Here is a 26,822-nt window from a genome sequence, read left to right on the forward strand (position 1 = left end):
TTCCTGTATATACAGTACTTTAAAATCTAAAAATGGTATCATAAACATAATTCTAGTTTTCACTTATTTAACAATGTACCATGCACTAGATACTGTGCTCACTGCTTTACACAAATGTACTCACTTAAGGTACTCAACAATTCATAAAGGTAGAACTACTTTCATCCCCACTTTAAGGATAGGGTAATGATATTCAAAAGTCACTCAGGGTCTCAAGTGGGATTCAAACTTGGGTCTGTTGGCTCTCAAGTCTATGCTTATTTAACTATAATATACTCACGGATGGAATATAAGTGTTCTCAGCTGAATAAGATGCCAGTGGGCTCAGATTTTTGGCCAAATGTCAGTAACCCTGCTCTCAGATTCTGAGGGTTCTGCCTCCATCCCTTCAATAAGTGTCAAGGCATCTCCGCACTGCAGAGCACGTACCAGTGCTTTGCTATATAAGCACTAGGAAGAGGAAAATCACTCTTCCTTTCCCTTGTTCCAAGTTAACCATGTCAAGCTTGATTTGTCTACCTTGGAAGAATCCAGAGCTCAGTTGACCCTGCTAAGATTTTAAATTACAATTCTCTTAAAATTTATGTTACTTTTTAGAATATTCAGGACAATAAAAAAAATTACAGTTCTTGAGTCTAAGGATTTGCAACCTAGCCTAGAGACCATTTCATTTTCTGACTAGGACATGAAAACAAAATACAATACTCCCCTCCTTCTAAAAAAAAAAATTGTTTTTCTTTCTAAAATCAAAAAAGTACTTTGCAGTTAAGAAAAAAAGACGACAAGCAATTGTAGCTTATTTTCCTTTATTATCCCAAAATATCTGTGTGAATGGGACAATGTTGCAAAACAAGGCAGAAATCTGTAGCCAAGTACGTCTCACTCAGAGGAAAGAACTGATTGGACAGAAGGCACCAGAAATTGCATTTTGTCGGGTTACATGTAAACAGGAAATGGGGGGAAAGATTCACAAAAGAGAAAGGAACTTGCACCGTCATTTCATTGCCACATCCTAAGGATGAAGAATGGCCTCACTCACTGCTGATGCTCCACCTGTAGCTTACATTGTAGTGTAAACTGTACCTAATGGCTAAGGAGACAAATACCCACACAGCAGCAATGCAGGAGGGCATGAAAAGGAATTGAGATTGATCTAAGCCTGCAGGTCCTCTTTCCCTCACAGCTCCCAAGGGCATCTTGTTTGGCAGTGCCTTGTAAATGCACTGCTCGTCAACTGGTTAGTGAAAAAGTCAAATCCTAAAAAGCTTGGTGAATACATTTTGTTTCTGTCATGCTCTTCAATCAGATGACTTGGATGGGTCCGGGGGTGGAGGGACGTACCACATCAGGCCTGTCTTCTTAGGTGATGACAGTGGGTGTAGTGCGTCCCGTCCTCTCCTGCAGTTGGGACACTTTCAGAGCAATGGAAATAAGGGGGGCCAACATGACCTGAGGAAGACATAGAGAGAAGCTTTTCCATCACTTCCTCTAAACACAGATGCTTAGCTCCAAACCCATATGTCTGACTGCCTACTTCCAGGTCTCCAAGGCTCCTCAAACTCCACAAATCCAAAAACAAACACATATTATTTCCCCCAGTACCTAGTTCCAGCAGTTTCTATTTCAGTGGATCAACACTACAGTCTTTCATGTAAAGTGAACAACTAGGAGTTGCTCCTGACATCTTCCTCTGCATTTTCCCCATGCCCAGTCCATAAGCAGGCCTAAATGACTTTTCCCCGCTAAATCTCTCTCCACGGCCCCCTTTTCTCTCCACTCTCCTGCTGTTAAGTCTTGCTAAGTCAATGTCCTGTCTCTTACCTGGAGCAGTGAGTGCCTCCACATCCACTTGTGCATCTTCCAATTTCTTTCCCACACTGTACCCAATGGGACTGATGTGGTTTGGCTGTGTCCCCACTCAAATCTCATCTTGTAGCTCCCATAATTCCCAAGTGTTGTGGGAGGGACCCGGTGGGAGATGATTGAATCATGGGGGTGGGTCATTTCTGTGTTGTTCTCATGGCAGTGAATGGGTCTCATGAGATCTAATGGTTTTAAAAACAGGAGTTTCCCTCCACAATTTCTCTCTTTTGCCTGCTGCCATTCATGTAAGACATGACTTGCTCTTTCTTGCCTTCCACCATGATTGTAAGGCTTCCCCAGACATGTGAAGTGTAAGTCCAATTAAACCTCTTTCTTTTGTAAATTGCCCAGCCTCAGGTATGTCTTTATCAGCAGTGTGAAAACAGACTAATACAGGAATCTTTTTTTTTTTTTTTTTTTGAGATGGAGTTTCACTCTTGTTGCCCAGGCTGGAGTGCAATGCTGCGATCTTGGCTCACCGCAATCTCTGGCTCCCAGGTTCAAGCAATTCTCCTGCCTCAGCCTCTCTAGTGACTGGGATTACAGGCATGCGCCACCACGCCCGGCTAATTTTGTATTTTTAGTAGAGATGGGGTTTCTCCATGTTGGTCAGGCTGGTCTTGAACTCCTGACCTCAGGTGATCTGCCTGCCTTGGCCTCCCAAAGTGTTGGGATTACAGGTGTGAGCCACTGCGCCCGGCCTAATACAGGAATCTTTAAAAATGCAACAACCCCTCCCCACATCTACTTCTCGCTTAAAGAAAAAAAAAAAAGAGAGAATTCTGTTGCTTAATAAATGCTTTCAATATTAAAAAAAAAAAAAAACTACTAATCTGGTTGAACTGCCCATTTTACAGATGAGAAAATTGATGCCCAAAGAGATGAAGTGATTTGACTAAATGACTCAATAGCAGAGCCAGGAGTAGTACATTTTCTACTGCTGACTGCTACTTTTTCTTATCTAAATCTCCACCGATCCATTATACCTGGATAAGGAGAATCAACTCCATCTGCTGAAACTACCACATTTCCCCTTAGGGCTTGGGCAGTCCCCACAAAGTGCTGATGGCCTAGCAGCTGCAGAATAAGGAAGGCAGCTCCCAGGCTAGATGGTGATACACCTGGGCATTGCGGGAACCTCACACCATCCACTGCCATTCCACCTGCTGAGGACTATGGTTCAGAGGAAACAAATTTCATTCACTCTTTGAATCTACCATGTGCGAGGCATTTATCTTGATGATCAAAAGACACACAATTTCCTTCTTCCTTTTCTCTTGTGCTATTAAGTGTCTATAATGCAGACCCCATTGCCTTTGGTTGAAGTTTTAGGGATGCCTACAACACAACAAGGTACTGGTGATGACTGAAACCGGGGCCTGGCCACTGGAAAAAATGTAAAAGTGAAGCATTCTCTCATCTCCCACTTTCTGTAATAAAAGCAACTATACTACTCATGTGAGGTACCTACAATGGTCAAATTCACAGACACAGGAAGGAGAAAGGTGGTACCAGGGATTGTGAAAAGGGAGAAGTGGGGAGGTGCTGTTCAATGGGTATAGAGTTTTAGTTTTGGGGAAAAAAGTTCTAGAGATATGTTGGACAACAATATGAATATGTACAACATTACTAAACTATATATTTAAAAATAGTTATAATAGCAAATTTTATGTTACGCTTAAAATTAGACTAAAAAAACTAAGAGAGCTGCTTATTCTGAAAAGTTAATCCTATATGCCAGCCACAGTGTTTAAACATTTTACATTTATTATCTCCTTAAACCCCGGTAACAACTAGATGAAGTAGGTATTACTCTGCCATTTGACAGACAAGGAAACCAAGATTCATAAAATTGTAACAACTTACCCAGGGACACACAGTTATTAAGTGGCAGGAATAGAATTTAAAACAAGATCTCTTTAACTTTGCTCAAAACCACTATGCCAGGGGTTTCCAAATGAGTTTCACAGGATTTTAATTAGGTGTTAAAAGAAAAAAGCCTTTGTGGAAAAATAAGCATGGCAAATGCTACTTATTTTATTTTACTTTCAATTTTTTAATAAAAATTGTTTATGTTTAAGGTATATAATATGATGTCTTGATATACAAATACATAGTCAACTGATTACTAGAGTCAAGCCAACTAACATTATCAATCTTGTCACCTACTTGCCTTTTTTGTTGTGGTGGTGATAGTGAGAACAATTAAGATCTATTCTCCTAGTATATTTCAAGTGTTATTCATTATAGCCATCATGTTGTACATTCCATCTCTAGAACTGCTACATCCTACATAACTGAAATTTTGTACCCTTTGGACCAATATCTCTCCATTTTCCCCATTCACTACCCCCTAGTAAGCCCCTTTCTGCTCTGTTTCTATGAGTTTCACTTTTTTTAGATCCCACATACAAGTGAAATCATGCAGTATTTGCCTTTCTGTGTCTGGCTTATTTCACTTAGCATAATGTCCTCCAGGTTCATCCATGTTATTGCAAATGGCAAGATTGGCAAGATTTTGGTTTTTGTTGTTTTAAGGCAGAATAATTTTCCATTGTGGTATACACACACACACACACACACACACACACACACACACACCACAATGTCTTCATTCATTTGTAGATGGGCACTTAGGCTGGTTCCATATCTTGACTATTGTGAATAATATTGAATGAACAAGAGAGAACAGATATCTCTTCGACATATTTATTTCAGTTCCTCTGAATATATACCCAGAAGAGGGATTACTGGATCGTATATTAGTACTAAAAAATTTTTAACTTTTTGAGGAACCTCCATACTTTTGGTTATTCCAAAACAGCTACACCAATTTATATTCCCACCAATAGTGTCTGATGGTGGTTCCCTTTTCTCCACATCCTTCCCAACACTTGTTATCTTTTGTCTTTTTGAGAACAGCCATCCTAACAGGTGTGAGGTGACAGCTCATTGTGGTTTTGATTTTCATTTCCCTGATGATTAGTGATGTGGACCACCTTTTCATACACCTGTTGGCCATTTGTATGTTTTCTTTGGAGAAATGTCCTTCAGCAAATGCTATGCAAACAGGCACCTTTACTGCAAGTCTTCTCAGCACTCTCTTTTTTTCTTTCCTTTTCTTTTTTTAGAGATGGGGTCTTGCTATGTCACCAGGCTGAAGTGCAGTGGGTATTCACAGGTGCGATCCCACTACTCATCGGCATGGGAGTTTTGACCTGCTCTGTTTCCAACTTGGGCCGGTTCACCCCTCCTTATGCAACCTGGTGGTTCCCTTCTCTCGGGAGGTACCATATTGATGCCAAACTTAGTGCAGACACCCGACAGGCATAGCACACTATAGCCCAGAACTCCTACGCTCAAGTGATCTTCCTGCCTCAGCTTCCTGAGTAGCTGGGACCACAGGTGTAGGCCACCATGTCCAAATTCTTGGAGCCTTTATGGTGCATTGTATGCTGTGAATCACCAAGAAGGGACTAATATACCACAACACTTCCCCAACTTTTTTTAAGCTATGGAGCTCTGGTTGAGATGAGGATTGTGAAAAACGCTTAAAGAAACTGTCCTGTCCTTCACTGCTTCCCCTTGGCTCCTCCATTTTTGGGGGTTGCCCTTCAAGTTCACTGTCCCACCCTTTGCTCCCAGAGTCCCTCCTTACTCTGATATACTTCTGAAGACTTTTGGGGGAATGGCTGAGGAACCCAGCTCACCAGGCTGCAGGTCTGCAGACTGTTCTGTGAAGACACATGAAACTGCCTCTCCCTGCCCCCACCAAATCTAAGACCCAGTGTGTGTTCTGCCCAAGCAGGTGATCAGACCAAACACAGCAACAAAAGGCTGGGGACAGAGCAGAACACCAGAAGAGGGGCTGATGTAAAGATCAATTATCCTGGGTTGGGTGCAGTGGCTCACACATATAATCCCAGCACTTTGGGAGGCTGAGGTAGGAGGATTACTTGAGGCTAGGAATTCAAGATCAGCCTAGGCAATGTACTAAGACCTCCTCCCTACAAAAAGAAAAAAAAAAAAAGAAATGAGCAGAGCATGGTGGCACATGCCTGTAATCCGAGCTACTCAGGTAGCTGAGGTAGGATTGCTTGAGCCCAGAAGGTGGATGTTGCAGTGAGCTGAGATTGTGCCATTGCACTCCAGCCTGGGCAACAGAGTGAGACCCTGTCTCAAAAAAAAAAAAAAAAGAGAGATTCATTATCCTTACTAGGCATGTAAACCTATTAACTGTTGCTTAACTTTTCTGTGCCTCAGTTTCCTTATCTGTAGCAGGGAGAATAATAGTCTAAGTTATTTGAGAATTAAATGAGTATATTTTCATAATGGGCTTACAACAGAGCCTGGCAAACCATAAATGCTCAGAAAATTTTTTATTTTTAATTAATTAATTAATTTTTGATATAAGGTCTCACTCTTGCTCAGGCTGGAGTGCAGTGGTGTGATCTTGGCTCACTGCAGGCTTGACCTCCTGGGCTCAGGTGATCCTCCCACCTCAGCCTCCCTATTTTTATTATTATAATTATTATCTATAATGTTGACATGGAGAAGGAAACATGGAAGAAAGTAAGCACAGCTGGTACCTTGTTGAGTCATTTGAGAAATGGGCATTGAAACACAGGCTCAATGGGAAACTATCATTCCCTTGAACAGAATGAACTAACCAGGGCACGGGGCTGGGCGTTACCTGGGGGTCCTGGTTAATCTTGGCAACGTCCTTCTCATAGCTATCGATGTACAGCCGAATGGTGGCCCCGGCACTCCCAGTGCCGCTCAGTCGGAAGATGATTCGAGAACCATCTGTGAAAATGAGCCGCAAGCCCTGGAAAAGATAAGCAGAGATTTTTTTCCCCATATGCCGGGAGATTGAAGGCTGGCAAATTATGAGGGGTCTATTTGGGGATGTAATTTCATCCATACTTGATCATTGGAGGGTTAAATCCTTGATAAATGGCAGCAGCTGCACCTTGTGAGCCTGCCTTCCGTCACCCTCTCTGCATCCAGCTGATGGGGGCTTAGCTACGGTGGGAGATGCATTTCCAGGGTCAGGGGAGACCTGACCTCAGTGATGCTGGGTGATGTGAGGGCTTCCCTCCTCTCCCCACTTCCCTGTGATTTATGGACTAACCATTCCAGTTTGAAGCTTAATAATGAAGCACATAAAGCTGCTAGATGCAAAAATTCAGCCCCCAGATCAAGAGGGAAACATGGACCAAAGGGGCTGAAACCAGAGCAGAAGAGGTTTCAGGCAGATGAGGGGAAGGACTCTTACAAACCACTAGCAAAGGTCCTCAAAAGAGAACAGGAAGTCAGAGGTCCCAAATGGCAGAGACTGGCTATTCCCAACCTAACAAGCAGGAGCCAGTGGCCAATCTCCTGCCAATCCCTGATGGACCCAAAGCGAGGTCCGTGTGAAGTGCCAAGCCCATCCTTCTCTCTGCTGCCCTCTTTTTTTCCTCCCCAGCGGTATCTCTGGACATCAATTATCTTCTCACTTGGGGAAAAATGTGTGGGAACTCTGGGGTAGATATTTCCCAACCTGAGGGAAGAAGGCTGGGACAGAAGTTGCCTGAGGACTCTTCAGTCTTTATGAGTCTATCCATCCTCTGTAAAAAGGAGAACCTTGCATAACACCAAAGACTGACCAAAAAGATGCTGCTCCTCACCTGCCGTTCGTCACCAATCCCCATCTGGTGTTTAATGGTGCCATTCATTAGCACTGATTAGTGAAGACAGTAGATGAAATACACAGAGGATATGCCACAGTTAGTCACTACGGGAAGGATACAGTCCATTTTCACTGACCATTTCTTGCTTTCTAGAAACACACCAGGGTTGGTCTCCTTTCCTCACAGCTTCAACTTGAAGCCTCTAAAATTCTTTTCACTAGATTGCAGATGTTCTATCTACATATGTTGGATCATATTTTTCCCTCCTATCTGGTCTCACATCAAAATGCTTGGATTTTCTGATTACAGAAAGTGGGGCAGCTGCTTTCTTTACAGCACAGAGGGCAGCTCTCGAGCTTAGGCCACTGTCTCCTATACACACCTTTACACCTCTCCTCCCTCCTGGCAGATGCCAGAGGCACTGCAGAGCTGGGATTTACTTTTCCTGGACTTCCCTTCTGTCTCTGAAGGCTTAATGACACAGACTTCTGTCCCACTCTGCCATCCCTCAGCTCCACTCCTTTTCTACACCCCTTTCTTCCTCAACCACAGGTCTCTCTTCTAATTATCTCAGGCATAATTTACAATCATCCAAACTGGACCCAAAGTTCTCACAAATGGCAAACAGGCACAAGGATGAGAAACCACTTGTGCTAGAAGTTGAGGAGGGGAGACTCCAGGCACTGAGGGTTGCTGTGGCCCATCCATCCATTCACTGTCTGCTCCCCAGAGGGAAGCTTCCAGTAAATCCCACAGCCCGGCCCTTCCAAACCCTATGAGATGCCTTGAGAAGGACCAGGCCAAAACTCTGGGTCAACTGGAAAAAAGTAAACTGGGAGGTTGTAACAGAATCTTCATCCTGCTCTTTATTCTATTATGAATTGTGAGAGATGAGTTTACTCTGTGACAACAACAGGCAACAGAAGCAGAGGTGAGAGAACCCTGGGGCGTAAGTGTTCATGACAAGCCGGGAGAAAGCCTGACCCAGCCTGCAGCCTAGGGTACCCGGCACACAGTGAGGGAAGCACTAACAATTCTGTCCACATCTGGAGATGCTCCAGGTCCTAAACTGTGGCGTCTTGCCAGGTACTGCTGTGTTAGGTGGGGTGCCACTCATGTGCTGCGAATGACGATGGTCAGCGTTTCTAAGTCTGGGAATGCCTCATCTATTTTTCTCTCCTTTAGAAATTAGAACATACGAGAGAAACGTATAAGGATAATGCCACTTACATGCTGTCACTATGCTATAATCTGCTGACAGAAAAGAGAGGAGTTGACATCTAAGTTCCCACAGTTCTCCCTCTTTCTTAGATTCTGGGGCTCCTTTCTGCATGTACAATGGACACATCATCTTGCATATAATTCCAGAGAGTGCAAAAATCCCTCTGGAGTCCAGGTTAAGAATCCCAGAATGAGGGTACTGGACAGTGCATAGAACCAGGGCATAAACCACTGTCCCAACGAGTGCATGTGAGAGTCACGTGGGACAGCAGAAAACCAGGTAAGAACAGCTACCCTAGAAAAACACAGCAGCAAAAGAAAAATGGCCAACAGGAACTTTTTCATTTTTCCCTTGAGATGTCAGAGATGAAGCTCTGAGGTCTCTCTCTCACTTACACACAGGTCTGTTTCTACCTGATTTCTTGAAATGCTTCCATCCACTGGGTCGCTGTATTCAAAGTTATCAGCCTTCTCCACAGTGTAAACTTTGTCATTTGCTGAGAACTGCTTCCCCACAAAGGAGCGATCAAACATCAGGGCCTCCAAGTCCTTCATCATTTTGTTTGCGCCCTCAGCTTCCACCTCCTCGTAATCATACCTGGAAGAAGTCACGAAGTTGAGGCCCACGGGCTGACTGCAGATCACACCAAGGCCTATCAGTCAGCACTTTCTTCATCATTTGTTTGGCCCTCCCACAAAACTATCTAACTTCAGAAGAAGCTGGCAAAAAAAATACAGGCCTGTCAGTCACTGGGGATGGAACAGGCCAGGGATGAAAGGAAGGGTTTGGAGGATTTCAGGGAAGGGTTATGAGCTTCTGAATAAGCAGAAAACACCCATCTTGGCATTTCTACAGAATAAAGCTCTAAGATGTTTCAAAGGCTTTTGAAAGATGCTATCTAACATTTAGTCACCACATCCTGAGGAGGTAAAATGAAAAGCAATGTTATCTCTGGAGAACTCTCTTGAAAGGAGCACGTAACTCAGGCACTTCTCCTCCAAGCTCCCTGGGCTTCTCTGGGGTGAATGCTGGGCCTGCTCCCAGCCTGAGACCTGCCTGAGGCTGCTGAGATTTTGACTAAGCAGAATTCCAGCTCCACAGGAGCTTCCTAAAGCAGGGCCAAGTTTTCACCGACCAGATGAAGACGCCAAACACTGACTCTTTACATCTAAAATGCCTTTTTTTTCATTAATTTTAGTAAGTTTCAAGATACATGTGCAGAACGTGCAGGTTTGTTATGTAGGTAAATGTGTGCCGTGGTGATTTGCTGCACCTATCAACCCATCACGTAGGAATTAAGCCCCAAATGCATTAGCTGTTTATCCTGATGCTCTCCCAATTTTTTCTTTTTTAATTTTGTTTTATTTTAAGTTCTGCCTCCCTCCTTTCAGTGGCAGTGGATTTTGGTCCAAGGTCCTTTGGGTTCACCCTGACAGAGGAAGCCCAGTGCAGATGAAAAAGGGCCAAGGAAAAAAGTGCATCACAAATGAAATTCTATAAAGATGAGTTTTGCTTCAAGAATTCTTTTTGACTTCTTTCTTATGATGTTAAAGACTTGTACAGGTGGCTTTTCTTGACCTATTGGCATACACCCTCTTGAGAGAGTTATTTTTTAGAAGCTCAAGATAGCAGAGTCTATATTTATTTGTAATCGTGAAATAGATACCATATATATGCAAGATGACACCTCTGAGACATGAGAAATGCTGAGGAATTAAGGCCAGCCTATTCTGGCTCCAGGATTCTATGAATCAAGGGCCAAACAGTCCCCTTAATCTTAAAGTCAGCTCTTTCCCCTAGTTAACATGATAAACAACAAGAAATTACAACCAGGTGTTTGTGCTTTACATTTTTGACCTCTGGGTATTCCAGAGAAATGTTTTCTAAACCCTAGGCACAGAGGGGTGGAATAGAAGAGTCTGGGTTTTGCAATCAGACAGATGAGCTATGAATCCAGCCTCTATTGGCTATTAATTGTGTGACTACAGGGCCAGTTGCCCTATCTCTCAGAATCTCAGCTACCTTATCAATAACTGTTTTGAGGCTAAAGTGAGACAATGCATGCAAAAGTGCCTAGCGCTTTTGTTCAGTAAGTGGAAGGTATAATGGAGTTTTAACTAATCATAAATGCAGGTACTAAGGATTTGATTTGTAATACTTGGTTAGCAATTATATTTGATAATTAATAAAATCATGTTAAAATAGTTTTTATATGGAGGATTGTGACTAATTCAAGGGTGTGACCCTTTCTCTGAACAACCCCTCCTAACCTTATTCTACTCTGGCTATTGTTCACCTGTTAACTCATTCATTTAACTGTTCAAAACGTATTTATGCAGTCTCTACCATGAGTTGGGTGCTTGGGCACAAAAACAGACATGGCCCTGTTTTTATGATACTCTACGTTCTAGAGAGTTCATGACTGCTGTTCTGAATGACCAGGTTTTTCTGTCTGTTATAAAGTAGGGATTTTTTTGCCTTGGTTCCCAGGGCTACTGTGTGGTGTCAGGTAGTTATTACTTATTCCTTCCACAAAACAGTAACGTGAGAGAGAAAGAGATCAATGAATCCGTCCAAAGTTAATAAAATAATTCTGATTAAGGAGCTTAATTTACTTAGTTGAATTCTTTCTTGACTATCCAGAGATCACGGACTATAAAATCTGGGATATATTTTTTAAATTCTCTAGTCTAACTCACCCATTTTATAGAACAGGCAACTGAGGTCCAGAGAAATTACACCTATTCATTTCTTATACATAAACAATTCATCTAATATCCTTTTTACATATTTTCTCTCTATAATTGGAATACTGAGGTCCAGAAAAATTCTTGTTAGATTTTTACACTAACTGGGGGAAAGGCAAATTGGAATTAGTGAAAAGTACTACTGTCAAAATTTTTTTAATGCTTTTTAAAAATAGAAGTATGCATGATAAAGAATAATTACTAAGTATTCTAAGTATTTTGTTCACTGCTGAATTCCAAGTACCCGATGGAAATCGGGTATACAGTAAATATCTGTTGAATAAATTTAAAAAATTATTGACAAGTATATAGCCCTTGGGGACCTATTTCACAAGGCAGAAAAGTTGATGTGGACTAAGCATAACTGTTTCTATAATTTATGAAAAAAAGTTTCTAGGCTTTCAGTGCCCCAGAGTTAACAAAACATTTTCAGACTCATTAGTCATTTAATCCTCTCAGCAGCTGGATTGCTATTCCCATTTCTACAGATGACAAAACTGAGTACAGAGAAAAGCTAAATGGCTCCCCAGTCTAGTAAGGGGAAGAAATAAAATTCTAATCCATTTCTCTGAATCCAAATCCAATGTTATGATCATGTCCACCCAATGGGCACATTTAAAATGCTTATAAAGCATTTATTCTTTTGATTATGTTAGCTAAATTTTTAAAGCCTCACTCTTTATGGCTGACATAAAAATTGACTTCATTTCATCCCTGACCAGATTATTTTTAAAGTCTCCAATTGAGAGAGGCTGGATGAACTAGGGTTTTATTAGCACTTAAGACAGGAGAGGCTGTGGATGCGCAAGAATTCTCTCTGCCCACTTCCCCACCTTACCTTGTACCCCAACTGGGCTGTGGCTCACCTGGTGAAGAAATTCCGGCCATACTTTTGCCAATGATCTTTGAGAATGTCCTCCACACTCTGCTTGCGGGTGGCTAGGATGGAGAGCCAGGCAAGGACAGCCCACAGTCCATCTTTCTCACGGATGTGGTCAGAACCTGGAGGGGGGACAGCAAGCTGCTGTAAGAAACGTGCTTTCTCCCAGTACCTGAGAAGGTACTTGATATGGTTTGGCTCTGCATCCCCACCCAAATCTCATGCTGAGGGAGGGACCTGATGGGAAGTGATTGGATCATGGGGGACAAAGTTCCCCCTTGCTGTTCTGGTGATAGTAAGTGAGTTCTCATGAGATCTGGTTGTTTAAAAGTATATAGCACTTCCCCCTTCACTCTCTCTCCTGCAGCCATGTGAAGAAGGTGCCAGCTGCCTCTTCATTGTTCTGCCATGATTGTACGTTTCCTGAGGCCTTCCAGCCGTGGTTCCTGTACAGCCTGCAGAACTGTGAGTCAATTAAATCTCTTTTCTTCATAAATTACCCAGTCTCAGGTAGTTCTTTATAGCAGTGTGAGAACAGACTAATACAGTACTCAACAGTAGGTGTGCAGACCCAAATAAAGGAGTCACACTGCCTGACTGAGGACTTGGGTACACAGGAGGAATCACATATTAAGTAGGCAACATGATACTGAAAAGAAATTGATGCTTCCCAAAGTGATTTAGAAATGTAAGGCATAAGTCAATAAAAATGTCAGTGAGATAATTAGGTGGAATTTGATATATCAGTTATAAAGTATTAATGTGAAGAAAAAACACAATAGATCTTAAATGAACAAACAGCAGAAGAACATGACCATTACAAAATTTCAATAATTCAAATAGTCTGGTAGCTTAATAGAACAACAGAGTGCATCTGGAAAGAGATCCAAGCACACATGAGGCTTGAGTGTATGACAAAGGTCTCACTGCGAGGCTGTGGGAAAAGAGTAGATTACTTTTTAAATGGCGTTTGGATAACTGGATAAATGCTTTAAAAAATTGTTTTCTTCCCTATAAAACACCATAACAAAAATAATTCTAGTTGAACTAAAAATTCGAATGTAAAACCTGAAAGCTTTTAAATACTAGTATATATTATATTAATATACATGTCTTTTTATATATTTATATATAAATCATAGGGGTGATAAATAATGTAAATTCAGTATTCATAAAAGAAAACATTGATGTATTTATCTACTTAAAAATCAGCATTTCTATGCTGTAAAACTACTATGGACAAAATTAAAAGCCCATTGACAAACTTTAAAAAATTAGAGAGATCCGGTTGTTTAAAAGTGGATAGCACTTAAGGTAGATGCTTAATACTATATATATATATATATATATAATTTTATTTTTTGAGACGGAGTTTCACTCTTTCACCCAGGCTGGAGTAAAGTGGCATGATCTTGGCTCACTGCAACCTCTGCCCCCAGGCTCAAGCGATTCTCCTGTCTCAGCCTTCCGAGTAGCTGGGATTATAGGTGCCCGCCACCATGCTCAGCTAATTTTTGTATTTTTAGTAGAGACAGTGTTTCGCCATGTTGGCCAGGCTGGTCTCGAACTCCTGACCTCAGGTGATCCATCCACCTCGGCCTCCCAAAGTGCTAGGATTACAGGCGTGAGCCACCATGCCCGGCCACATTTGATATATTTTAAGGCAGATGTTTAATACATTCAATATAGAAAAAATTCTTACGTATGAATAAGAAAAAAGAATGTCAATAGAAAAACAGGCCAAGGATATCAATAGGTGATTTGCCAAACAATACACATAGACACATACACCCAACCAATTAGTATAATAAAAAGCTGGTGTTATTTTTAAGAAGAAAAATTAGAGTTAAAACCACAATGAGAAACTGCTACTTGCTTGACAAAAGGTGTAAAAATCCACAAGTGTAAAAATCCGAACAGCCAGTGCCAGGAGAATAAAAGGGAAACGGGATTCCACCAAAGAGCTGGTGGGAGTGGATGCTGGCACAATCCTTCTGGACATCGATTTGGCAAAAAAGGATCAAAGCCTTCAAATTGGACCTACTCATGGATCCAGCAACCCCAAGACACTGTTCTTTAACCATTAAGGTTTGGTTAAACAAACCTTAATGATGTCTCTTAAAGGAGACATCTGTCTCCTGCTAAGGTCCTTGCTAAAATCTTTAACAAAATTTTAAAATGGGCTTCTCGGGAGGATGTGTTTATATGCATGGACATCCTTTTCCAAGAGCCTGATATGGAACACAACTCTCATTTTTTTGCCTTTAAACTCCTTCTTCTGAAAGAAAGCAGTCTACATGGAGCCTTATTTCCTGATTTCTGAATAGAACTGTATAAAATTGTTCTATAATCATGCTCTCACATTATCCTATGTTGAATTCTTTATGTGCCTGCCCTACTGCACTTCCCGCTGGGTCTTATTCTTCTTGGAATTGTTAGAGTATCTAGCACCATGCTGGGTATGCAGGAGGCACGTGGTGTTTTTCCTTCCTCTCTTCATCTTTTCAGACCCAGCTCAAATGTTCTCTCTTTTTTAAGACTAGCTCCCAGCTTCGCTAGGCAGTCATGAACTCCCTTCTCTTTCTTCTCCTGTAGCAACCTGCACAAAACATCTGGGGTGGCATCAGCCTCCTGGAGTCTCAACCATCTGTTTGTGAGCCTTTCTCCCCACTAACTGTGTGCTTCTTACGGGCATCTCTTATTTATCCTTGTAATTAAGTCTGGTGACTAGCATAGCACAAGGAATATGGTAAATAACTAATTATGAAAGACTGTGTGAATGAATCAACCAATCAATTTACTCCAACACTTTCTCTTTCTATTTTTGGTTCTTAAAAAAACATGACTTTTTCTTTCAAAAGACTTTTCTCTTCAATAGGATACTACTTTTAGAAGTTAACAGTCCTCAAAACCCGGATGCCGGCAAAACTAGAGAGTAGGCAATATTTTTAGTGCTTTATATAACATATTTTAAAAATGTTTACCTAATTTTACTATCTTTAGACTTTTATTTGCCCTTACTGCTATTTTAAGAAGCAAAAAGCTCTCTGGCTCTTACGGCTTTTGCAAATGATATGTTTTGGTAACAGTTCATCCTGAGAAGCAAGATTCTGGCAGCTTCCCTAATATATTGGGAATTCATGACAGCAGTATACAGCTTGGAATTATTTGTCTGTACTCCACTGGGTTTTTTTTCTTCCTTCTTTTTTTCCTTAATTTTTTTTTCTTTTTTCTCTTTTGGCTAGACTGAAAGCATAGAAGGCAGTGTTCCTTTGTGGCTTTTCCTGCCCTAAGCAAGGAATTTGATTTTTTCTTTTATGTGGAAATGAAAATAAAATCTAAAAATCTTACCCAACTCTGGCCAAGTTACTTGGAGATAACTAAATCATACACCTAATACTATAAACAAAATACCTGCCTTGGGTAACATAAACAAATATCCGATTCCAATGCATAATCCTCAGCCTCTTTGGATATTCTGGTTCATCACTAATCACCTTGGATGTATCAAAAATTCCAGGTAATTCAATTAATACTCAGGAAGTTGGAGCAAATTTCATTTTCTTCAGGGTTCTGATGAATGATGCCAAGTTTCCAGTGGAAAATACCAATGGTGCAGGTACGTGTTTCTAAAGCTATTCTTTTTGCAGTTGTGGCTCAGTAGATAAAGCTTGATACTTAAGAATCAGATAAACCTGAATTTGAGGCTCTGTTACTTGTAAACTACTTGAATTCGGACAAATCACATTTTCTGTGGCTCAGCAGATAAAGCTTGATACTTAAGAATCAGATAAACCTGAATTTGAGGCTCTGTTACTTGTAAACTACTTGAATTTGGACAAATCACATTTTCTGAGCCTCAGTTTCTTCAACTGCAAAACAGAAATAATGCTAACTTCTCTCTCATAACTGTGAGAAATTACTACGAAAAAGCAAGTAGAAATATTTTATACATTGTGAGGTGTAATGTAACTACTAGATACTGTTTTGAATAAAGGGAAAAATAAAAGGCTTTTATGGAAAATTATTACATTTTCCACTGACTTTATTATGCTTTTAAAAATAATGCTCCTTGATTGTACATATTGGAGAAGAAAATGGAAGAATATAACCTAATATGCTCTTTCCTCTGGGCACTGGGATTAGTGTTTTTTTCCTCCTTCCTTATTTTCTCATAACGAACATAAATTACTTGTTTCATTATGTTTTAATTTTAGAAAGAGAATGAAGCCAAGCTCATTTAACTGTGAGAAAGGTAAAACACTCTGGGCAAGGACTTCTAGTCCCAGCTGGCACAAAAGACAGTGGTGGGTTTTGCACTGGGTCTCTTCACCCTTGCTCCGCTCAGGGACAGGAATTCTACCCTTTCAGCATCTTCAAACACCTGTCATTTTACTTCGGCCTAATCAGCACCTTGTGATAAGCACATACTCGGCTCAGCCAGGGCACATCCTGGGTCTCAGCCAAGAAAAATGTCAACCATTCCTGAGGAAGCCAAGAGCTAACAGTTTAGGGATTGGGTTACATTTACCAGTATGGGCATCTCAGGAGCTGTCCTGGCTTCTGCCCCTGCCAGGTGACAGGCCTGAGGATGGGGGCATGACAGCTGAAAAACAGCTGCATGGAGTTCCCTGAAAGTACCAGTGTCTGTCTGTCTCTTTCTTTTTCTGTCAATTTCTCTCTCTCCTCCAGCCCCCTGAACATATAGTTCTCACTGCCTGGAAAGCCCATTCCACATACACCTACTAGCCTGGCTAACATGTCCTGCAATTACTTTCAACTTCAGTCTTATCCAGGATGCCCTCCCCATGCCCTCTGTGCTTCTACCACTCCCTGTGATCACGCCGTACCCTAGACTATGAGTTGTACTCCCCAAACAGGGGTTGGCCCAAAGTCAGTTGTTAAGACAGTCTGCCCAAAGAATGGCCAGGCCCCAGTTGACTGGCTGGGAGGCTCAGCTGACCTGCTGTGTCTGCAGTCCTGTCCTCTTGGCCTTCCACTGCACAAACAACTTCACTTGGAAAGGAAGGTGAGCTCCTCAGAAAGCCTTTTCCAGACCACTCCAGCCCCCAGGAGGCTGGCCCCAGGAACTGTCAGGGCTTCCACTTAGCAATGAGGCCTGACCTGCCTCATTACTGCCCCTGGAACTTGGTTTCCTTTCCATAAGGTGCCTTTGGAAGAAGGTAGTTTAAGTGCCTGATAAGCATGAACTGTGTCCTAACACAAACTTCACTTTACACTCAACAAATGTGAATCAGTGCCAGCATGTACCAAGCACATAAGAAGATACCAAGATGCACAAGGCGTGTCCCCTGCCCTCACAGATGAGCACAGACATACAGGTGAGGGAGACAGACAGGCAGGTAACAGTTTAACTGAGTGAGTTATAATTAGGGTATAAGCCTAGTTCTACTGGGGTATTCTGTCTAGGCTATCCCCAGACATGGGGTGCTACAATCTTCCCCTGTGGGCTTTGCCTACAGGGAAATGTACTCAGTAGCTATGCAAGTTAGAATGGGCAGAAAGCCAGAAAGAAAATCTGATCTCCTACACCACAGAACCAAGTTAGGCACCCTGAGAATAAAGCTCCCGAAGTACCCCTGCACTTCACCTTCTATTGCTTTGCACACCTGTAATTCATGGAGCCCTCTATGAGAAGGCCTTGTTCACCATGTGTCCCAGAGTCTAACTCAGTATCCAGGATAAAATCAAAGTTCAATAAATATTTGAGGAATGAATCAATGCAAAATGTACAAACATGAAGGACTTTTCATAAGAAACTAAAATTAAAAGAAATTTGCAAAGTGTTAATGCTGTATTTCTTTAAGTTAGCACTCCTGTATGATGCATTAGCACTAGAACCTTTAAAGATAGGACAGGGAAAAAATATTGCTAGCCTCTAGACCTGACCAGATCATAACTTACATATCTCTAAGTGATACCAAGTTCATCATCAACCTGGTTTCCCATCGCTCTTTACCAAGCCCCCTATTTTCCTGAGGAAGGGTTCAAATGCATGGTATTGTATACTATTCAGTGACTTCACTTTCAAAGTCCCAACAATTCTAAGGTGGGATGGAACTGACAGTCTGCCCTCTACCATTGTGTATAAACATGTACATAATCATCCACGGTTAGGAAGAAAAAACAGCTTTGTACCATGAGATCAACAAACAACAACAGGCTTATCCTGTCCAGTTCTGGTCCCCATTTATTCCTGGTGTTTGTAATGCTGACCTCTGAAGAAGTAAGTGACCTCGCTTCTGTGGTTACCATATCCAGGTGAGAAAGCTGCTGCTCCTCCAGCACAAACAGACTAATGTATAATGTATACAAACAGACTAATATATAATGTTAGTAATATTCCAAGATTGTTCTGCAGATGCTAGTGGTTTGTTTTACTCGGTGGACCAGTCCTGAAGTTAGACTCCTTTGCACCTCTTTGCAGGCAAACTTCTTTTCTTTTGTAAAAGTGCATTTCTTCCCGCAAAGACCTTGGGGTTCCCAACCCTGGACTGTGGAGTGGAAGTGGTGTTGAGTCATTACAAGGGTCCCAGACTACGGCAAGAGGTGAGGTGTGGATTCTCCATTGAGGTGGGTGGTTAAGCCAGAAAGCAGTGACCAGTCACTATGGTTCCAGCATCACACAGGAATTTACATCAGATACCTTTTAAAGTTCATTCTTTTCCAATAGCAGGAATCTGTCTAAATGGAAGGTACCAAGTGAATAGTGTTCATGAACTCATTCAACAAGCGTTTACTGAGCACCTGTTCTATGCTGGGCTCTACGGGAGGCTAGAGGGACACAATGCAGGATAAGACACATAAGATCTCTGTCCTCATGGCATATACAGTCTAGTGGAGCCAACAGACATTAATCAAATAACCATAAGTAATTATAAAATCACAGCTGCAACAAGTACAACAAAGAAGAGGTACATGGTGCCACAAGAGCCAATAATCAGGGGATTTGGCCCACTCTGAAAGGTCAAGGAAACGTTTTTGAGAAATTGTCTCTCCTATCGCCTGGAAAAATACAGAAATAAAGCACTCTGTGCTCAATTAAGCTATAGAATTCAAATGTTTCAAAGTTCATAGAGTCACTAATGTCTACCCTGAGAAACTCTATGAAAGAACTGTTGGAAACATTCACTAGCAAGGGGCGTGGTTGCTAAAAATTAACTCCTCTATAAATAAGAAGATCAGGAGTTCAGTTAAATAAGCCCAGCTGCACTCGTTCACAACAGCGATCTATGGCTATGCAACCTGGCTGTTTAAATGTTTATCTCAGAAATATTACACAAAAATTTTCTTTTTTTGAAGAGAGAGAGAGAGAGAAAGAGCTTGTGATTATCCTCATGATAATGAAGAGCATTCTCTCTTTGGATATGAAATATACCAAGGAGAAGCTAAAACCATGATTGGTACTAGGTATTTGTTGAATGTGTTAATAAACGAGAACAAACTTTAACAATAGTCTAAAGTCTAATACTTTGGTTCAAAGAAATCAATTCCACAAACAACATGAGAGACTTCCCTTGGCAAATAGTTCTAGGTAAAAACTTTAAGGGTTTAATTACCCACAACCTTATGTGGGCTAAACAGTATTATGCAACTTCCCAAAAACTAACATAAAGGAAAGTTATGTCAAGAAAAATACAGTGTCCTAATCACTAGAAATAATCATCCCACCCCACTCTTCACTTGCCAGGCCAACCCTGGAAGATTTGGGCTCAGTTCCGGGCATCACCTTCTAAGAGTGGCATTGGCAAACTCAGAAGCACCTAGAGGCTGGCACTGAGTCTATAAACAATGTGAAATGAGGAATGACTGGAGGAAACAAAGATGGACGGCCTGAAGAAGGAAGGACCTGAGAGCTGCTTCTTGTATTTGAAGGCCTGTTGTGTAAGAGGGGCGGCTTGTGCTATCCTGTCTTCAGGCCTGTTCCCTGTGGGTCAGCACCAGGGATTCCTACTTGGCTCTGGGGCTCTGATCCCTCTTGCCCAAGGCTTCCCACATGGGTCTGTGGAAAAAGAAGTTACTGTACATACTACGAAATGATAATAATAATCATCATTATTGTGGTGATGATATTGTATCATATCATCATAATTATTATATATAGTGGTAAACTATATTTAGGCAAAACTGTACTAACAGGATTCTTTATGGCAGAATGTTCTGGAATCTTCAAATGCTAATATCATTGTGAATATCCAAAACAGAGAAGTGTGGTCCAATTTTTCCAATTTTTCTTGACCCCTAGAACCCTCTCATGGAACTAGTATTCTTCCACATACCCACATGCTCTGGGAAACCTGACTCTAGACTTTTATCTTTTCACTAGGCTCAACACTGATACTGGTACAGGGGAACAGGAAAACAAAGGTTTTGACACAGTTGCTGCCTTCAAAGACATCTTCATTCATAAAGAATGACTGATGCCAAGCCTGAACTAGATGACCCTGTGGGGAGTTTCATGGGAGAAGACCACCTCATAGGCTCATTGGGCATTCATGTAGTATCCCTCAGAATAGCATGGCACCATGCCCATTATATGAAGTAGAAAAGGACTAAGCAGTGGCCTTGTAATCTCTGATTTAAACACCCACAACTTTGGGAAACTGTCTAGCCTTTGTTGTGGAAGTTGTTCAACCCCAAGACTCATCCAGCCTTCTTCATACCTTCCAATTCTATCAAGGCAGTTCATTGCCAAGGAATATTACCACTCTTGAAAATATCAAGTTGCTTAGAACTCTGTAAATATGTGCCTCCAATTTAGCAGCTCATTCTACCTGCTCTACCTCCAGACTTATAGGAAAGGAAATGAAGTCAGTATTCTGTTCTGTTTAACCTGGCATGAATTGCAACTCAATTGCAAAGCTGAGAGAATGCTCGATTTTGATCTTCTTTTCTTCACTAAAGGGTGACAGTAGAGAACTATAGGACCAAGATCAGCACATTTACTTAAAAATATTGGGTAGAGGGAATAAAAGGAGAAGAGATGCAGTCACTTAACTACCTTATAACCTGGCTGGAGACTGATACATGGGACAGGGCCACACACATGAACAGACTTTTAGGAAAGAGACACTGATACAGGCAGCATGAGGTAGCAGAGAAGGTCGTGAAGGAGGTGGGAATTCGGGTCAATATTTGGACAAGCAGAGAGGAGGAAGGAGAGCGCAGACAGTGAGGTCTATAGGTCTGGGGTCATCCCCTGAGAATACTATGTACCCTTCTTTCACTCTAATATTAATACAATTACACATACATCCTCAGGCACAACGATGTATTTTTAATTTCTTGATCACCTAGCAACTTAGTTCCACCCTCATGGTCTTCCTTCATTTAGCCTTGATTACTCTGCTATAGAAAACTTGGGCCTACAAAAGAGAAAGATTTAATGCTGTGCTGAAACCTCTTCTTACACAAAAACAAAAAACCGACTTGCTCCACCGTATTTCTTCTCAGAAATGAAAACATTTATAAAGGTTTCTTTGACCACCGAAGGAAGAAAAATCTGTTTATCACTCTGTTTAATCCCTGCAGACTCAATGACCACGCTGCCGAGGAGGCCCCCCAACTTCCTGTCTGAGTCGATATGATCCTCTGAAAGTAAAATTAGCCTTTCTGGCTGAATGTGCTCACCCCTTTTCAAATGTGCACATTTCATCAGGGTTGTTATAAATAATTTGTGCCTCGATTTAGGACACATCGGCTACCGTTGGTATTTCAGTGCTACGTTAGCAGTCTAAGCTTTTACTGGAAATAGTGGTTACAGGGAGGAAAATGCTAGCACAGGAGTGTGACTTACCGGTCCCGAAGCTCTCCTCCCCACAAAGGGACAGTTTGCTCGCGTCCATCAAATTCCCAAAAAACTTCCAGCCAGTTGGGGTCTCATACAAAGCAATCTTTGTAGCATTAGCCACCCTTCAAAGGCATGAAATCAAAGTTACATCACAGCAGGACTGTTAGCGTAGCCATGTGAGGGACGGAAAAGGGCAATCGTTATTGTAATCAAGGGTCCCATTTAGCATTGCTCAGAGTCATACATAATTCTAAGATTGGTGGAAAATCATAAGAGAAACCTTGTGCACAATGGGCTATTATATGTGGATTCAGAAAAGGCGGAAGAAAGAATTAATTCAGATCATGGAGTTTAATATTTTGGAAGACGCATCCGTAGTAAAATGTTCAGGGCTGCTGTTTAAGCTATTTAAACCCACATTTTGGACACAGACTGCATCTATAATCAATCTATAAAGAAGAGAAGAATGATGTTTTGATGCACCTGTAATCACAGAATCATGACATACTGGGTCTGGGCAGTTAGCATTTTACAGAGAAGGAAACAGGGCCCAGAATGTTATGTGATCAGACCAAGGTCACAAAGCCAGGATGACCGACCGCCCAGTATTCAGCTCTCTGGTCAGTGCTGCTTTTGTCTCATCAGAAGTCTCCCCAGGGGAAACGCCCAGTGGGGTCTCCCCTAAGTACCGGCTTCACCCACACTGATTAGTGGTTCCCCTTCCCTTCTAACACGTATTTTATTTCTCTCTAGGTATCTTTAGACTATTTAAAACCTCTGAGTGACTTAAAAAAGAAGTTCCTTTCCCTTTGAACATGAAAAGTTACCTGATAAGTTCCATTCACTGTTTGAGCGAGATTTGCTTCCCAGAATGTTTGCCTTATTTCCAGGAAAGCAATGTCAGCTTTGCATTCTGATATTTGAGGAAAAATCAAATCTATGATTTTGAAAACTATGAACGTACAATAAACTTTTATCTGGGTAATGAGGTACTTCAATTGTGATTCTATATGTGGATTATCAGTTTTTCCAAAAATTGGAATTACACTGTTCTTGGATGACATAGAAGGTATTCCAGGACCTGACAGGCCTATCGTATGATAGTGTGACCTCAAACCAGCTCATAATTTCAAATGCAGGACCTGATGGTAGACGTGCTGGGCTCAAATGCTAGCTCTAATTTGGTGGTGAGATCTTGGACAAGACTGTGAACTTCCCTGACTTTCCATTTCCTCTTCCTTAAAATGAGGTCTGCTGTGAGGATCGAGATGGTAAATGTAAAAAAACACTATACAAACTACAAACCACTATATGGATATTAGTGGCTATTTTCTTGTTAGCTGAAGCAAAGTCAGCACCAATTCTATAACCATCTCCCCTCTATAGAAAACAACTGCATGGCCCAATGAGTGGGAGCAAAGGCTCTGGGTTCAAATCCTGAGTCAGCCATTTACCAGCTGGGTGACCTCAGGTAAGTTACTTCTTCGTCCTTTGGTTTTCCCACCAGAAAAATGGTGTTAAATACAGCATTTACCTCATGGGGTTCATCTGAGAAGTAAATGAATTAAAACATGCAAAATACTTAGTGTCTACAACAAAGTAATGTTCAGTAAATATCAGCTATTATTATAAGAGCCTAGAGATATATTACAGCCTACTTTCCTCCCTGGCCTTGACCTTTTATTCATTCATTCATTCTTTACCTTTTATTCATCAAACATTTCCTGCACACCTGACATATTCTAACTAATGTTTTCCCTGGTCCTCATCTATTATGACTTTCATTTGTCAACTTCTTAAGTGTGATCTAACAAGCCACCTCAAAGCCTTTGTACAATGAAGTGATATATAAACATTCACTGTGTTTGTGTGGGCAAGAGCGATCCAGTCGTTGAAACTCTAAAATTACTTCAAACTGCTCTTTCACCCACACTCTGTGCACACTGCAAAAGGAAAGTGATCCTCCAGAATGATGTCTTGAGTACTTCCATTGTTATTCATTAACACTCAACTATTAACTTTAAAAAATTATACGTGTATGTGTGTGTGTGTGTTTGTCCTACTATGTGCCAGGCACACTATGGTCAGGCAGAGTCCAGGATGGTGAACAAAACAGTCCTTTCTCTGCAGAAGTATACAGTCTAGCAGGGCAGCCCATCAAGAAAACAGCTACTAGAACACAGTATGGTAAGTATGGTAAGTATGGGCCAAGAGGAGCAGGCCCAGGGTGCCAAGGGAGTGCGGAGAGGGGCATTGAATCCAGAAAAAGCCACCCATCCCCTCACACAAGAATCGCTCAGCACACTCTATGCATCAGATGCCCATGCTGAAAGGGAAGGACACGTGTTCCAGGCACAGTGAAGGGTACGGTGAAGACTGGGACGACCTGAGACATGAAGGCCAAGGGAATGGAGACACCTACCGGTCCAGAGCACCACTCGTGGGCATGCTCCGTGCAAAGCCGCGGACCCCAGTCTGCTGGAAATATGGAATGCTGAAGATGTTGGCAGCAATGACAGCCACAGAGTCTGAAGGGTTCACAAAGAACCCATGCTTGCCCAGAATCATGTTTCGATCCTTGGGGAGAAGAGAGGATCAAAGAAAGACCTTTTAATCAAACTATAAGAAATCAAACTATCTTTCATGAGGGTTTTATAAAATGTAAAACTATAAAATTTGAAATTGATCTCTTTTCCATACTGCATTTTTAACACTGGGTTTTATTTTCAATGGGTTTATACAGTACCATTGGGCCAAAGGCACCTCCATGCCAAAGAGTTAAAACTGTTTTCAATTAAAGTCCAAGCACAACCTCCTTTTGAGCTGAGTCCTCTGTTCTCCCTCCAGAGGCCAGCTAACTTTAACCTCCTAGACTTTTTTCAGACTCTGGAACCAATCATCTTTTTCCCAGGGGAGGGGAAAATGCAATGAGAGAAGAAATATTGGCTGTTTACATAGTTTGGTAGGTCTACTGGGTAAACTGTGTACCACAGTCTGTGTACCACAGTAACTGGGAGGGTGGCCAAAAAACACTCCCAGCATGCACTCATCACAAAGATGTACTACAGAATAATGTCTGCTGGAACCCCTTTAATTTCCCAACATTTTGATAAGGGAAAATCATTTTTCAGGAAACAGTGGATTCTAGCTAATGGTAACACCAGCAACAACAAAAATATATTTTCAACTAAGTAAATGTATACAGTGCCTACCATCAGTGAGATACCCGGGATATAAACCTAAGACACATCTCTTCCTTGTCTGGTACATAGTCACCCTTGTAAATAAAACAGCTTATTTCTAAACATTTTAATTGTAGAGAATGATTAAAATGTTAATTCTCTCAATATCATCTTCATATAGGCAATGAAATTACAGCTTCAATATTCAGCTCATGTGAATGAATGAATGGGTGTATTATAAGACCAAAATCTTGTCCAGAGATTAAATAAGTAGCCAGCTGCTGGTTGAGAGCAGAAACCTACCTTAAGACAGGCATCTAGAACTCACCCAGCTCAGGAAATACCAGTCGTTCTATCATAATCAGAACCTAATCATCGTGCCATTGTTAGCAAGTATGGATGTCTGAAATTAAACGTGTGGGTTTCATTTCAATGACTCCTATTCCTGTTCAAGAGGGGCTTCTAATAATTTAGTTCTGACCTCGGGTCAGAATGAGGGATCCTTGGCCGGGCGCGGTGGCTCACGCTTGTAATCCCAGCACTTTGGGAGGCCGAGGGGGGCGGATCATGAGGTCAGGAGATCGAGACCATCCTGGCTAACACGGTGAAACCCCGTCTCTACTAAAAATACAAAAAAATTAGCTGTGCGTGGTGGCGGGCGCCTGTAGTCCCAGCTACTCGGGAGGCTGAGGCAGGAGAATGGCGTGAACCTGGGAGGCGGAGCTTGCAGTGAGCCGAGATTGCGCCACTGCACTCCCGCCTGGGCCACAGAGCGAGACTTCGCCTCAAAAAAAAAAAAAAAAAAAGAATGAGGGATCCTTAACAGTTACTCCCTGGGTCTGGCAGAAGCAGCCCACTTTTTTCCCCATCTGCAGGATCAGGCCTGGCCTGCACCAGAGTTCACTTAAATGCACTTATACCCACCCCATCTCCATCAAAGGCAGCCCCAAAATCATGCTCTCCTGACTTCATGGTCTCCACCAGGTCAGCTGCATAGGTGAGGTTGGGGTCAGGGTGGTGGCCTCCAAAGTCCTCCAGAGGAACGCAGTTAACTGCCGAGTTCGCAGGGGCACCGAGTTCTTCACAGAGGATCTTCTTCACGTACGGTCCCACAACTATATACAGCATGGAATAAAAGTATGCAGAATCAGAAAATAAAACTCCTTAAAGTATGTGAGGATTCAGGGGTGAGGTGGATGCATTCTGGGGAGAAGAATGGCATGAGAAACAACGGGAATGTGTGAAATGTGTTCAGGGACTAGTGGAGAGATACGCCTGACTGGAGAAGAATGTTCTCGAAAAAGGAACAATGAGAGATTATGTTGGAAAAGGTGGGGCCAGTTCATGAAGGGCAGAGTGGGGAAAGGAAAGGAAACCAACCATTACAAAGGCCCTGCGGTATACCTGTGCTTCCCCATTCAGTCCTTCAGAAAAGCTCAGAA

General features: G+C 41.8%; 1 protein-coding gene across 1 annotated transcript in view; it reads right to left on the reverse strand.

Annotated features, from left to right (window-relative positions):
* Nucleotides 1-789: 789 nt before the first annotated feature.
* PGM1 (phosphoglucomutase 1) overlaps nt 790-26,822 on the reverse strand; it is a 67,463-nt gene continuing 41,430 nt past the window's right edge. The window contains exons 5-11 of the mRNA XM_004025907.5: nt 26,305-26,495; nt 24,621-24,775; nt 22,205-22,320; nt 12,374-12,509; nt 9,174-9,357; nt 6,557-6,691; nt 790-1,449 (exon numbers count right to left, since the gene is read on the reverse strand). Of these exons, the coding sequence (XP_004025956.3) occupies nt 1,360-1,449; nt 6,557-6,691; nt 9,174-9,357; nt 12,374-12,509; nt 22,205-22,320; nt 24,621-24,775; nt 26,305-26,495 (1,007 nt within the window). The 3' untranslated portion in view covers nt 790-1,359. The remainder of the gene's footprint in view (nt 1,450-6,556; nt 6,692-9,173; nt 9,358-12,373; nt 12,510-22,204; nt 22,321-24,620; nt 24,776-26,304; nt 26,496-26,822) is intronic.

Source organism: Gorilla gorilla, chromosome 1 (assembly GCF_029281585.2).
Source record: "Gorilla gorilla gorilla isolate KB3781 chromosome 1, NHGRI_mGorGor1-v2.1_pri, whole genome shotgun sequence".
NCBI lineage: Eukaryota > Metazoa > Chordata > Mammalia > Primates > Hominidae > Gorilla > Gorilla gorilla.